Raw genomic sequence first — 15,127 nt, forward strand, 5'->3', positions numbered from 1 at the left:
CTCTATTATCACGTAAACCTCTAGAACTTCATCCATGTTCACAAACTCATCCAAGTTAAATGGAGAAAGTTCTTCCTCTTTTTTTTTAGTTTTATGCAGTTTTTTTTTTTTTTTTTTTTAACTTCTAGTAGCTCTGCCAGCAGACACCTGACCTTGGCTGCTCACACCCTGTGGTCAGCTTCAGGTGTCCGGCTTGCTTCTTCATCTGTTCCCTCATCCTTTTTCTGTGGCAACTAACTTGTCAACTGTGGTGGCCACAAAGATGCAGGTCTTCTCTTGAGGCTCCTCTGCCTAAGCCTCAAACCAGGGGTCTGTTACAGTGTTCTCTGAGACACACCTGAGCTCTGAGCCATCCAGCTGGTGCCTGATTAAGAACACCAATTAAATTGTCCTCCCTGTCTCAACTGTAACTGCTATAGGTCTGAAAGCATTTCGTATTTCCTAGCCATAGACCACCTCTCACTAGTCATCAGAGAAACTAGGGGGCTACTGGTGGTTTCCCCTGATGTGTTCCAAGTTGCCGCTGGTCACAGAGGTACCCAGCTCTTCCCTAACTAAGTTCTGGGATTTAGGTTGGCCTCCCTGGTCAAACTGTAGTTACTATAGGGATCAAAACTATTGGAGGTCTGCAAGGCTCATGTGCTTCCCAGTTCAGTAATGGGCTTTGGAGAAACTAGGAGGCTTGCCTTACTACCAAAGCCACAGCTCAGCAGAGAATTCTCCAGCTCTGCCTGGCTGAACTCTTGCCTTCATTGAGGTCCAGAGATCTGAAAGCTTTGTATGCACTCTAGTTCTATATACTAACTTGGATACCCTAAGGGATCTCTGGAGCGATCCCCTCCATCGCTCCCAGAGTTACATCTGAGTCTGAAACTCTTCCCTAAGTAGATACTCAGCCTCAAAGAGATACTCCTTGTTGCCCTGTCCCAGCTAGAGCCTCTATGTTTCTTCCCAGTTCACACAGAGTGCGCAAGCGTTCTGGCGTCATCACAATGCCATAGTCTCCGCTGAATCCTTTCTTGAAATTGTTCAGCATGCATTGCAGGGGAGTTATTGGACCTTTCGAGCCACCCCCTCCCATATTTAATATGGTCCTTGTGCAGCGTCCCCAAACACCAAACACACACACATGCAGTTCCCAATTTTCCTTGCCCAGTCGAGCTCGCGTTGCTGGGAAACAAAGTACTTATTGGTTCTACCCCAGGGGAATACCCTGGGGTTGCACACACACACGCACCAAGTGCCTCTTTCACTGGACGCTGTACCATACACTAGCCTCCCGGTTCCCCCCCTTTTTCCTTTCTGCCTTCCTTATACCTTTAAATCCTTAAGCGTGGGTGGTTTTCAGGGGCCAACTCTACCCTTACTGCCACCAAGTACGCTGGACAGGTGATCAGTCTGTCCCTTCTCCTTATCCAAGGAGGTTTCCTATGTCCTCAGGGCCCTTTGCCCATGTACTCACCCCAGCCGGCTGGTCTCTGCCCTGTTCTCCCAACCTCGGTCCTTCAATCCGTTGTCTCCTCTCACAGGATCCAGCAGAAGGGTCAAATTGGCTTCGCCCTCCTCCGAAGAAAAACCTCGGTGGCGCCAGGAGTAAGCGGCCTATTGGCCCTTCCCCTGCGTCCTGCCTAGAAAAGGACAAGGGAGCTGCCTTCTGGTCTTTTTGAGGACTTAAGGTCCTTGATCCGAGTCACCTGTGGCACCAGAAATGTTAGAGACTTCAGATTCTGTAAATTCAGAATCTAGACCAGAATGGAAAAATCCAGGCAGCAATATTTTTATTGACTTTGGTTTATTTGTCAGACAAGCAAAGCAAAGTGGGTACATTCAGGAAAAATGAGAGAATGCCCCCGAACACCAGGGGCAGACAACTTTTATACCTTTTGGCAAAAGCACAGTTCAGCCCTTGACCCACCCCTTACACATTCCTGCTCAACCAATTAAAGAATTGATGGTGGCCCTTCGGTTCCAGGCTGCATTATCCGCAAGGTGGTGCTGTAAGCTTATAAACCTCTTGACCTACATACCCTTCCTAGTAAAGCCGCATTGACCATCTGTTAGACTTGTGGCGAGCTACCTTCTCCTGTTGCTCATTTGTGGTGGGCTACATCTTTCCTGTTGTTCGCTCTATTCTCGGTCTGTTTACTGGAATTGGGTCAGCAGCTAGAGCAGGTGTGAAGTGCTCAGACCACATTTGCTGCATTTGCAAAGAATGCTTTTGCAAACAGAAGAGAGATAGCTTTTAGCCTTTTAGTTTGCTTTCTAAGATGGCTTTCAGCTTATAAAATGGCTCCAGCCTGGCTCTCCAAAGTGGACCCAGGTGGACCCCTGGTCCTCACTCCTTCAGTAGTGCCCCTTTTATTGAAAGATCAAGGGTAACTTTATGTTCGTCCCCTGCAAATTGAGTAATTGATTAAGATTAGAGTCAGGGCCTTGCATACAAAACAGACATAAATCACATAAACGTTAAAAAATGGCCTTGTAACCACACTGTTTAAATGTCAGGCAAGGAAGATAAACATGGATAGAATTACTTCATTGTGCCCTTCTTTCCAGTTTAAAACCTTGGGTATTTTTTTCATTAATCTTTGGCTTGTCAAACTCACATTCAACAGGTACTCAGAGGCAGAAGTAAAGCAATTTATATTTTCCAAAAAGCTGAGACACAATGGAAATTATTCTGCCTGGAGATTATAGTAGGATTACATCCACTGTTACAGCATCTGCATTTCTTGAGAGTAATTCACTTCTTTGGGCCTATGCTATTGTTTTAGATTTTGTGACGAAACCAATTGTGATCTCATTAGCAATACACATTGCTTTGAAATTAGGTCTTCGTTTTCAGGTTAAGAATAAAATGAGAAATGGGAGAATATAAGGTTTTTGTGCGGTTCCTTTTGTTACAAATACCAACATAAGAGTCCTTGAAGACCACCTTAAGGGCTGGCAAATGGATTGTGGCACGAGGCTTCATGAGATGCAACAAGTGCACAATGAACAGCTTGTGAGTGGAAGGCTGGCTTCTTGCAGAACATTCCCCGACAGAGATTGCAACACTGCAGCAAGAGGACAACTGCTCAGCAGACTGGCGCTTGCAGAAATAAAATAAAACCACAACTACGTAATCCTGGCAGAAAGCAGAACAAAAGCAGTAAATAGATAAATCCAATTATGAAACTAAAGAAGCTGATGCTTTAGACAACACTAAAATGGAAGCTTTCTGAATGACCTTTCTACAGTAAGGTATAGTTTTATCCAGTATATGAACCTGATCTCACACAATCCTGCAAAAAAAGCTTCCTGCAACTGTAATCTGCTAAATTATCATGTTATTGGGGTGGGGATTTCTCCTGGGTGGCTGTAACCTATATTCAAACAGTCTAGGAAAAAGGTATTGACACAATCAGATTGCATTTAGGAGTCCCAAAAAGAGGAGGAAGTAATCTGCTCATTCAGAGAACAAATAGGAAGCAAAAGGCTAGGGGGCAGGGGGGCGAGCTGTAAGGATAGATTGAAATTTTTAATGTGAGGAACAGATTCATATACGTACTTAATAGATTCTCCACCCCTCTCCTCCAAGGTGAAAAGAAGGATGACAACAAGTCAATTTCAGTAAGTGACTTTAATCCTTATCTGCTAAACCCAATCCCACACTCCTTCTTTTCAGAGACTTTTGACGTTGACTTACATGCCTCTTTCAGGGAAACCACATGCAAAAGAAGACTGGGCTCCTTCAGTCTTTCATGATTGTAAGACAGACTTCAACAGGTGTGACTTGCTGAGAAAACAGATGCTGATAAAAAGGCGTCTTCTACACAGCCATGAAAGGTCACAGGTCACTGCCCTCCTCTGCATCTGGTTCGCCCCAAAGATGTGTGTCCCCTCAAGGTCAAAATTCTCTGAAAATTAAGGAAGGCATTTGGGGGGGAGGGAAACTGGCAGTGGCAAAATACAGTGTGGGTAATCATCTAAAAATATAAAGGCTGCAAACTCACAAGTGTTCCATGAATAGTGCCCCCTCTCCTTTTTGCCCTGTCCTATTGGATAATAAATGATAATGAATATTGGGGCAGCTTTTTTTTCATCGTGACTCACACCCATCACATACCTTGCCACCTTGTGCTCCCAATCATACCAGCCTCTTATTCTAATTATGAATCTGGACTCAGGCAACTAAAACATCAAACAGAGACACAATGGGAAGTATGGAGCGGAGAGCCCCTCGCCTTTATGGCAATGATGCAACAGGCCCTGCTGACACAGAACTAGTTTAATTCATGAGTGCTGCCAAATAGCAAAATGTTCATTTCCATCTTTGATTGGAAACTTTGATTGGAACTGATTTGCAGGCAGATTTTTAGAATACGAACAGGGATGTTATATAATCTTCCAAATGAATCATCACGAGTCACATTAGGGTTTACATTTTCAAACACAAAAAAATAATGCAGAGACCTAACATTATCTAAGTATTTGAGGACTCTTGATATCAACATTACAATGTTAATTTCAGAAAACATTTTTAAATGTATGAATAATCAATGGGCTAGAATTTGCATGCTGCGAGAACTTGGGTGTAAAAAGGGAACATCCAACCAGTGAGCAAGGCTGTGTACACACTCCTGTTTACTCTGCATCCAGCGCACTGCCATGGGTGGTTATTTATTGTGTTGTTTCTTAAGAAACATTGCATTTTGCTCCAAACCAGCTTCAATCCAAATTGAGAAGCTATGTTTTTAGCTGGTAATAGGCACACAAGCTACAAAACAGACTGAAGACTAAACAACTACGTACATTAGAAAGAAAACCATGTATTCAAGGTATTAGCCAACTCATGGCATCTTCTCACACATTTTGTAATCAGGTACCCTTACCATATTAAAAAAAAAAACCACACATGCTACATTCCAGAATCAACTAAGGTGGATTCACATGTGTGTAATTTATTGGTGTTCTTTTCAAAATGCAGTGACACGTTCAGTTCCAAACATTTCCTCATAAAGCTGTACGGTTGATTCAGTCTGACGTCTTGAGTCCCCACCACTGCCCCCTCCATTTTCCTGATTGAAGTTAACCACTTTATCCAAACAAATTAAAGGAATTGTGTATGCTCCTGTCTCCAATAGTTTGCAGCACTCTTCCCTGATTTATACCAGTACGTATCTTATACCATAAAACAAATCTCGAAGTCCAAACATTAGCTGAGAGGTCAACTAGTACATTTTGCAGTTTGTGCTTGGGACAGCTGCTCAGATTATACCTGCATGCCTTCCCTTTATTCTCTAGAGCTGTTCAGTACCACCTATCCCACTGACTTTCAAGCTATCCAAAACAGGGCACCTCAAGTACATACACTCTGCCTATATATTATGGGCCTCCTTTTTGAATGAGGTTCAGTATAGGGGATTATTCAACAAACGTTTCTCTAACCCACCCCATGCAAACTGGCAAGTATTTCAGCTCCTTCTGGAAATCCAGAACACTCTCTCTCAGGCTACCTAATAAGGAGATGAGAGGAACAATTAGTCTGAATGAACAAGTCAGAAAATGAGTGCTATCTACTGTCATCCATAGATGCTGCCACAAAGGACGATGGATGAGGGATGAGGAGGATAGCAGATTGGTAGATGGTGTGTGAACTTGCGCCACAAAGAACAGATGGCTAATAAATTATGAGCAATATTGAGCAATAACTAAAGATAATATTGGCCATGAAATCAGAAGAGACATATTCTGTGGATTATCCTCAAGATGATTCGGTATGGTCTTGTTTAGTTTTAGGTGGATTGCAGGAAATAGTTGGGAATTCTTTGAAACATTCAATAAATAAAAGAGAAGAAATCTTAAGTACTGAAGTTGTGTTTTGATGCCCAATGTTATGTTATGCACATGACCTAATATAGCTGCTTTGAAGTCTAATCACGGAAAGAAGTGTCTGGATTCTTTTGTTGCAATAGCAATCCCCAAGGAACATTTAACACACACACAACATCTTTAGGATGATATCCTGATGTCTGGTTATGAAAGACAATATAAGTACCATATTTAAGTGGCAAAGCAGAGAAGGTGATAATTAAACGTGCACTAAGATAGCTCATTGAGGGGGACCAAAAAGCTTTAAGGAAGAAAAGGTGAAATGAATGTCAAAGGGGAATCTCAGAGCATAGTGAGACAAGATCCACCTGTCAATGAAGAGCAAGCAATCAGCTAATTTAGATAAGGGGAAATTAGCTCCAAACCATAAAGGGGTATCATTATCTACAAAGCCACTGAAACAGCACAAAATGATAGGCTGGGATGTTGCTTATAATCCAGCAATGTCAATTCTGACTCTCAGCCAGCTTTTTAAGTCAAAACAAGTCTTACCCATTCATTGCAATGTTGCACACCAAGTTTATCAGCTGTAGGAAGTACAATGCTGTAAACGATATGCAAGTCATTACAGTGAAATGGCTGAGCCCAAACATACAGCAGACTTCCTTACAATGCAAGCTTAAACCCATTTTTATTATAATTTAACTATGGCAGCATATTTTATCTATTACCAGGTGAAAAAGCTATTAAAATGCATTAATATGGTCATCCCACAATGGTTTTTCATCACTCTCCCCCCCCCACACACTCCACTAGGGAAAACATCCTAGGACCATGGGTTTTCCAAAAGGATGGAACGGGAATCATACAGCAGTGAGCTGAATCAGCTGTCATATTAAACTAATGTATAGTTTATTGTGATAGGAACAAATGGATAAAGCTTTGGGCTCATGTACTCCGCCTCACTTCTCCTCCAGCTCAGCCATGAGAAGGTGATTAGAAGTTTTTGTTTTAATCTGTTATTACCTGCCCTTTGTTGTTTCATTCAGACCCAACAAACTGTCCCTAATATTAACAATGGTTTGCTTAAAATCAGTCAACTTCAAGCATTGGGCTTTGAAGCTGAACAAACCATAATTAAGACCAACAATGAACTCTCATGTTCAGAAACAATGCTAAACTGTGGTTAACCAAAGCCACAGGGTTTTTTTTTTTAATCTCCTTCTCACAGCCATGCCAGAGGAGGAGAGGGAGCATGTGAACCTAATGCTCCCTGTGGCTCACATCCATCACAATAAATCATGGCCTACTGGGATATCTGAGCTGGTTCAATGTAGGCACCAACCAAGCCAACCTCTCTGCAGGGGGAATGCTAAAGTTATGGCATCACAACCATCTCTCGGGTTGCCACCCACTTTGCTTCACATGGCAAGATATTTGGAAGAGAGCTTCTGCAGATGATCTCTGTGGAATGACAGGTCAATATAAAACAGGAACAAAAATAGATGATTAAGGAATGGCAGTAGCTTCTTTGGAGATCAAAAGAAAGTATAATCTAATATAGAGTTCAATCTTTGGGTGAGTTATCCTAGCCAAGTCCCAATTTGTTAGTGTGCTATGTAAGGACTGTGGCTCAAGAGATGCATAATACGAGAAGTTTCTTTGGCAAGTGGAAAAGGATTATACCTGCAAGCTTTTAGATAAAAGCAATTTTTACCACTACAGAGGGTTAAAAAAAATGTTTAATTAGCACATTAACTCTTGCATTCAAACCTTTCATAGTGATTTCTCAATACATGTATAAAAATGGTATTTCATTAGTCCTGCTGTATTACTCATTCCAGTACTGTGGCAATGTCCTTAACATGTTCAATGTCTGTATCTTTGCTGTGTTAACTATCAAAATGCTAGCCATGATAACAAAATAAGATGCTTCCTAAAAGCTTTTCTGAATGTTAAGAGCAGAATGGGAATAATAGCTTTATAATTTAAGGCTTAACAGTGCAATCTTGTCCACCCATAAGTAAACCCCAGTGAGTTCATTGGTGGCTTACTCCCAAGTAAATTGATAAAGGACTGTGGTTTAAGACCCAAGATTGAAATCCTATACCCACCTACCTAGGAGTAAGCCATCACTGAAAACTGAGCTTTATATTTAGTAGCAATGTGTAAGACTGCACTGCAGAATGCCTTAAAAGGCAGAAATTGAACTTCAATTCCCCCCCAATATTTCTCATTAAAAGCTACAGTATCTAAGGAATACAGAGGAATGTTGATTATTTGGGCTTTTTCCATGATGTAAGTGAGAATGGTCTGTCTGGACTTTCTCTGCATGGGATCAGAATAAAACTCTCTCTTCTGCAACTTCAAAAAAGTTCTAATGTAGAATTCAAGAAAACAAACAGAAAGTAAAGTCAGCAAGGAGCTTTGATGCATCAAATAAACATTTCACTTAAGGGCTGGGTGAATATTAGTCTGGTTTATCCCAGCTTTGCTACAAACTGTTGCTACTGTGATGACTGGGCAAAAGAATTTTCTTTTGCTTAAACAAGAAAGCATCTGCTGACACAATATAAAGAAGAGCTCTTCAAGCTTCTGTAGATGGGGAGATGAAAGATTCCTAAAGATACTGGGACAGTTATATGATCACCCTAAACACCCCTGGCATTTTCAAATGGGAATTAGCCCAAGAATTTAAATATGCACAGAAGAATCTTTAGTTCTCCAGCAACTGTTGTGGAAGAATATTAAGACATTCCATGTTCCAGAATGGAGGGACATCACTTGTGCAACAAAATATAATATAGGCATAATCCTACATATCCACAGAACGTGCGACATAATTGCCACATTTCAAGCTTTAAAGATTCTATCATTTCAATGTAAATCAACCTCTTTCTCCACAATTTTAAATACTGTATGTAGTAATATGTTCTCTATTTCTCCATATCTTACTCCTAAGAGTATATATAGCTTGAAAAATATGTTTTTAACAGCAATCCTGGCACAATGCAATTTCAAGTTGAATGGAGCTTTAATGATCCAAATGTCGTTAAAAGACCCATAACAAAATAACATACCATATTTTTCACTCTATATTTTATAAATTCTACGACTTCCCCACGACAAAGCGAGGAAAATAGATTTTTTACTACTAGGAACTACTCATACCTAAATAAAAGTTTTATGTAACTTCCTGCTCATTATTAATATACCATGTTAGTTCTAGTAAAAAAACACACACACACATAGCGCTGTGGGTTAAACCACAGAGCCTAGGACTTGCCGATCAGAAGGTTGGCGGTTTGAATCCCTGCGACGGGGTGAGCTCCCGTTGCTCGGTCCCTGCTCCTGCCAACCTAGCAGTTCGAAAGCATGTCAAAGTACAAGTAGATAAATAGGTACCGCTCTGGCGGGAAGGTAAATGGTGTTTCCGTGCGCTGCTCTGGTTTGCCAGAAGTGGCTTAGTCATGCTGGCCACATGACCCGGAAGCTGTACGCCGGCTCCCTCGGTCAATAAAGCGAAATGAGCGCCGCAACCCCAGAGTCGGCCACGACGGGACCTAATGGTCAGGGGCCCCTTTACCTTTTAAGTGGCTATTGGCAAGGAAGAAAACTGATGTGTAAGTTACACCAAAACACTCAGACTCAGAGCAGAATCCAATTAAATACCAATGTGTACAAGTAATGAGCTTTTGTAATTGCAAAAGTGGTTCTGTGCAATTCCAATTGCACTCTGTAAAGTGTGGGAGCATAAGAAGACTCTGTGCTAGATAAGAGCACAGGTCCTTCATGAGTCAAGGATGTTAAACTCCCAGCTATTAACATTAATGTTTGTGTAGGTTGCTCTAGTCGAAAGCTTGCTTGATAAAGTTAAGCAGCTTAGCTTAGCAAAATGACAGAAGTAGCCTTAATAACCTCTTAACCTTTCTGCATGGCACAAAGCTGCTTCTCGTTGCTTTCCACATCAGAAGATGCGGAGCCCATCACCCTACTGAGTCTCTCTTATTTAACGGGTATAATCATCCTCCCTCCCACATGACAATAACATGTCTAGATCAACCTGACAAACAGTTTGCAGATCCTATGTTTTCAATGGCTGCAGAGATGCCTATCAGGTTGTCTGTAGCTCTTTCAGTTGGTGGACTTGAAGTTTCCATCAAGTCTGTACCTAGAATGGATTGTGATCTTGCTTTTTGGCTATTTTGTAAACTCTACAAATTGAGGCAAATAATGTAGAGCAAGGTGAAAATGAATTTGACCCTTTGGATAGTAGAAATACAGGTATGTGTTTTAAATATATATACATTTATATCTTGCCCTCTCTCCAGATGTTTTGGGTGACATGCATGGGCCTCCTCCAACCTTCAACCCCTCAGTGACCCTGTGAGGGAGGCTGGGCGGAGAGACAGTGACTAGCCCAAGGTGCATATATTTCTGTGATGCATATAAGCATGGCTGCAGCTACAGTTTTCAGACAAAAGCTTCTCTCTCTTGTCCCAGTATTTCATGCAGGGTTCTGAGGTCTGGTACATATTCCAGTGGGGCAGCTACTGTACTATACAGATGAATTGCTATACAGGTGAAATTTCATCTTTGTAAAATCAAGTGCTTGACTGATAAAATAAGTAATTTATTTGGATGTCTAATCAAGTCCCTAAGATGAAAGAAGAATAGAAATAAACTGTAAAGTAGAAATAAAGCATCACTTTTTAACTCCAATGAGCAAAATTAAGCCCACTTTCAAAGGTTTTGTAGGGCTGCAAAGAGAATTTCAGACTAGGGCTTTTATGCTCCTCATTAGAGAAAGGGAACTTCATAATTGTGTTGTAGGACAGCCACAGTTCAGCAGCGTGCCTCCCAGGCTTTATAAGGCAGCCAAGTATACTAAATACGACATACGGTATAAGGAAGAACAAGAGAGAGAAAAGGGAGACAGCTGAAGACATAAGCTCACAGGAGCTCTGAGCAGTAATTCAATACCGTTAATTCTTCATCAACCAACTGTTCTCATTGCCCACTGACAGGATTGAAGGGAGGAGTCGCAATTACAAACTTGCAAGCAAAAAGAGGGGTGGTGGATTTCATTCTCATTATATCAGAACAATGCTGGCTGGGGAGGGCACCTTTATTTTAAATTAAGTCATTGAATGCACCAAACAGGTTTCAGATGTGGTTTCAATTTTCCCCCCTTTTGAGTCACAAAGAAGAAACTACATACAAAGTCTTCAAAAAGCAAAAATAAAGGCCAATACACTCGGAAATTTCACAATGAGAGGCAGCGGCGTCTCTTCAATTCAGTCGCATAAATGGCTTTTTCAGCCAGAAACAGAGTTTTGCCTTCTTTTGTTGTAGTTGCAGGGGACCAAAAGACATCCCAGCTGCTGCTCAAGTTCATTGTTTTTATTTCAATTTCTGGGGGAGGGGGGCACAGCAGATCCTGAAAGGGCCTGAGTTTTGAAAAGCATATTCTTTCCCTTCTACAGAAACAGGGGTTAAAAGAGGGAGCAGAACAATTCTTCGTAAGAAAACAGTCTGCTTCGAAACGGACTGGTTCTACCGCCAGCATGCCACTTGGCTATGGAACAAAAGCCATCCGTTCCTGCATCTGTCTCCTCTCACTCATGCCTGGTCTGCCAACCGTGCCCACTCAAAAGGCAACAGGTCCTCTTCTTCTTTGCATCCCCAGCCCTCAGCTTGTCAAAGTTCTTCCTCATTCAATTCCAAACATTTTACATTTGGAAATCCCACTGACTGCCCACTTGAGACTTATTCAGCATCACAGCTCTTGAAATGCATGCACCCTATGTTTCCTACACATTTGCATACCACAGTGCACAAAGTGGAATAAATTCACGGGATACAGATTTTTAATTCCCATCAAATCAGACGCAGATGTTTCATGTCAACATTTTAAATGCACAGCTCTTTCCACCGAAAGAGCAGCTTCATCTTACACACCAGTTCAGACCACGGGTGCCTTTTTCACCCTGCACTGCCTATTGTGAGCAGCAGAAGGATCTTTCCCTGCCCTACAAACCCCTAAGTTTTAACTGGAAATGGTGGGGACAGAACATGGGAGAGAGAGAGAGGCCACATGCATGCAAAGAGCTTCTCTACTATTGTGCTATGGCCACTCCCCCTTTCTGACGCTGTTGTCCTGTGCCCACTTTAAGCACCAGGTAAGTGTGCAATAATACATCAGGCTGCACACGCATTTCTTTCTTTCTTTTTTTTGCCATTTCCTTGTCTGACCAAAAAGGGATTGCCTCTGAGCACCTCATAGCCCCACCTTCGTTCATTACAGGGTCCTCCTCCCCAGAACCATAAGCTGCAGAGAATCGAAATGTCGCTATGAATCATTAGGCTCAAATCCTTACCATGAAATAAGATTCGAATTTTGAGCTGAGGGGGAACATTACTAAAACAGATATTCTTTTTAAGAGAAATCAAGAGGGAAATGGGGAATCCGCAGAAACAAGTTCTCCTCTCCTAAGCCCCCATATCTTCAGTTAAAACCTCCCATACTTAATTCAGCAATCAGAGCGGAGGATGGACCGGTATGTCAGAGGTATCTTGTCCTCCGGCGGCGGCAGCAGCAGCAGCAGCAGAAAACAGGGAGTGACAGAAAGCAGCACGTGCAGGAAGGGAGGGGAGGGGGCGAGGTAGAGAAAGAAAAAGAGAAACTGCCATTGCTGTTTGCACTAACAAAAGAGAGCTGCAAAAGCAGCCGGGGCAATGGGACCAGGGCACACACAGATAAGCTGCTTCCCAGGAGATGGGGCAGTTTCCCTGCTCGCTCGCTCGCTCTCACACACGCCCCCCCCCCCAAGGCAAAAGAAGGTGCCGGGGGACAGCGAGGTCGCCCCCGCCTTTCCCCAGAAGACACGCGGGAGCAGGTCCCCACCGACGCCCGAGCGGAGGAGGAGGAGGTCATCCTTGTCTAACGGCTCCGTGAGAAAGCTCTCCTCCGAAGACGCGCGAGGAAACCCGGAGCCCGCCCGCGCGTCTCCGGCTCCGCGACCTCGGCAGGGATTGTCGGAGGCAGCGGCAAGCGCCCTTCGACGCCGCCCCCCCCCCCCCGGCAGCCCCGCTTACCTGCCAGGGTCTTGTGCACCGTGTTGCCCATCACTGCTTCATGCACTCACGCCACGCGGAGGGGCTGCTCGGCGGGGCAAGGCGCTCTCGGAGCCCGGAGCTGCGCGGCGGCGCTCCGAGGGGCCATTGACCGGGGCGGAGAGGGAGGGGGGCCGCCGCCAGCTCCGCTGGCTCGGCTGGGGCTGGCGAGTCTCCCCTGCGCTTAACCCCGAACCAGGCACTGAAGCAGCCCCGGCGAGTCAGCAGCGCCCCCAGCTCCCCGCGGCCGGGGCCGCCTCCGGAGGGTTGGCCGAGGGCTCGGAGCCCAGCCCTCGTCTCCGCCCAGCCGGGGCGGAGCCCGCCATGCACGCATTGTTTGAAAGTGGGCAGCAGCCAGCCAGCCGGCCGGCCTGCCCAGCCTACGTAAGGCGGGATGGAGGGCGGGGGCGGCGACGCTGGAGGGAGGCAGGCAGCGGGGGCGCCTGTGCCGTCACAATGCGCGCGGCTGCAACGGGAGCGGGTCCGGGCAGAGGGGCATGCCCACGGGTGGCCCTCTAAAGCGGGCTGGGGCCCTGCTTGCGGGTAGGGGCAGCCCGCTTCAAAGCAAGTGAAAAGGAGAATTGCACCCCCCCCCAAACTACGGATATATGTATGTGGGAGGCAGGTGGAAGGCGTCGAGGGGGAGAGGCAGTGCGCTGTGAATGGCTTCGAAGCCAAAGGCAATGGTAGAATGGCTGAGAGCTGGAATGTGCTCAGAGGTCACCCAGCCCAGCCGCATCCCTGAGGCTGGATCAGCGTCAACAGCCCACTTTGTACATTTCGACTACACCTCCTTACCGAAGCTCGTGGCTAGGACGCCAGCTTTAGGGCGCTTCTACAACGCGCTGCAACCCTCCATCCCGCCAGCGTAGGTGTGCTCTTTAAGCACACCTGAGCCTTCGCCCCGCTAAATGCTACCCACGTGGTCCTTGCTAACCTTGTGATCCCCCGCCCCCTACTGCAGGCGATATACAAACAACGCGTCGACGTCTGCAGGAGAGAATCCGCTTTGCAATTCTGCAACACAATTCTGGCTGTGGTTGCCAGAAGCTCAGAATGGTTGGTGACAGGTGGATCCCACTTGCTTCATCGTTGACCACAACCTTACATCAGGTGTGGATGCACCACAGATTTTGTATTAGGGCATTACAATATTGGCAGTTTGATTTCAGATCCCTTTCTTAATTATTCCCAACTTGGAATTTTCCTGCTGCACACTGTGTCAGCATATCCACCAACCTACAGCTCACCACAGCACCAAGGTCTCTTTCCTGGTCAATGCCACCAGCTCAGACCTTCCCCAAAATGTATTTTTGGGGGGCTGGTATTGTGCATCCCTTTACAATACTTGCATATCAAAACCCATTTGCTTTGTTAATGCTCATCCTCTCAGTTTGGAATTGGAATTGAAATTATGTTAAGGAATTGGAATCCTTAAGAACATAACTAGTCCTGCTGGATCAGCCCTATATCCACCTAGTCTGGCATCCTATTCTCACAGTGGCCAACCAGATGCCTATGGGAGGCATAGAATCATAGAATTGTAGAGTTGCAAGGAACCCCCAGGGTCATCTAGTCTAACCCCCTGCAATGCAGCTACCTTTGTAAAACCATTAGTATACAAGCATAGCAAGAACAGTTTTCTTCAGTGGAACTAAGTATGAAGAATACAAAAGGGGTAGAATTTAAGAAAGGCTGAAAGCTGATAGAAGTTTCCTGCTCCCTGTTAGGCAGCTGGGTGATAGAATCATAGAGTTGGAAGAGACCACAAGGGCCACCGAGTCCAACTCCCTGCCAAGCAGGAAACACCATCAGAGCACTCCTGACATATGGTTGTCAAGCCTCTGCTTAAAGACCTCCAAAGAAGGAGACTCCACCACACTCCTTGGCAGCAAATTCCACTGTCAAACAGCTCTTACTGTCAGGAAGTTCTTCCTAATGTTTAGGTGGAATCTTCTTTGAAAGGCTGAATATTATGTAAGCTACACAACCATTAGGTAAAATAATGGCTTCTAATTCCAGAAAATCAAATGTATCTACTGTGACTAATAAAATATACTCTGGGAAGTCATTTTATTCAGCTGCCTCAGATTATACAACAGAACTTACTACTTTAGTCTTCTTCTAAAAATGTGACAAAATATCTAGGCATATGTAGAGTCTCCCAAACCTTACAGGTTGTTTTTTTTTTTACTGC

General features: G+C 44.3%; 1 protein-coding gene across 3 annotated transcripts in view; it reads right to left on the bottom strand.

Annotated features, from left to right (window-relative positions):
• The window catches only part of NEURL1B (neuralized E3 ubiquitin protein ligase 1B), a 185,052-nt gene that overhangs the window by 40,359 nt on the left and 129,566 nt on the right, over positions 1–15,127 (bottom strand). Inside the window, exon 1 of one of the 3 annotated variants that reach the window (XM_081852120.1) lies at positions 12,913–13,321. The exons of 1 other annotated variant lie outside the window; for it this stretch is intronic. In XM_081852120.1, coding sequence (XP_081708246.1) covers positions 12,913–12,943 — 31 coding nt within the window. In that variant the 5' untranslated portion in view covers positions 12,944–13,321. Of the gene's footprint in view, positions 1–12,912; positions 13,322–15,127 lie in introns of those variants that run through there. One more of the 3 variants, XM_081852121.1, reaches the window with a different exon arrangement.

This window comes from Podarcis erhardii (genome assembly GCF_964252035.2).
Source record: "Podarcis erhardii genome assembly, chromosome: 2".
Taxonomy (NCBI): Eukaryota; Metazoa; Chordata; class Lepidosauria; order Squamata; family Lacertidae; genus Podarcis; species Podarcis erhardii.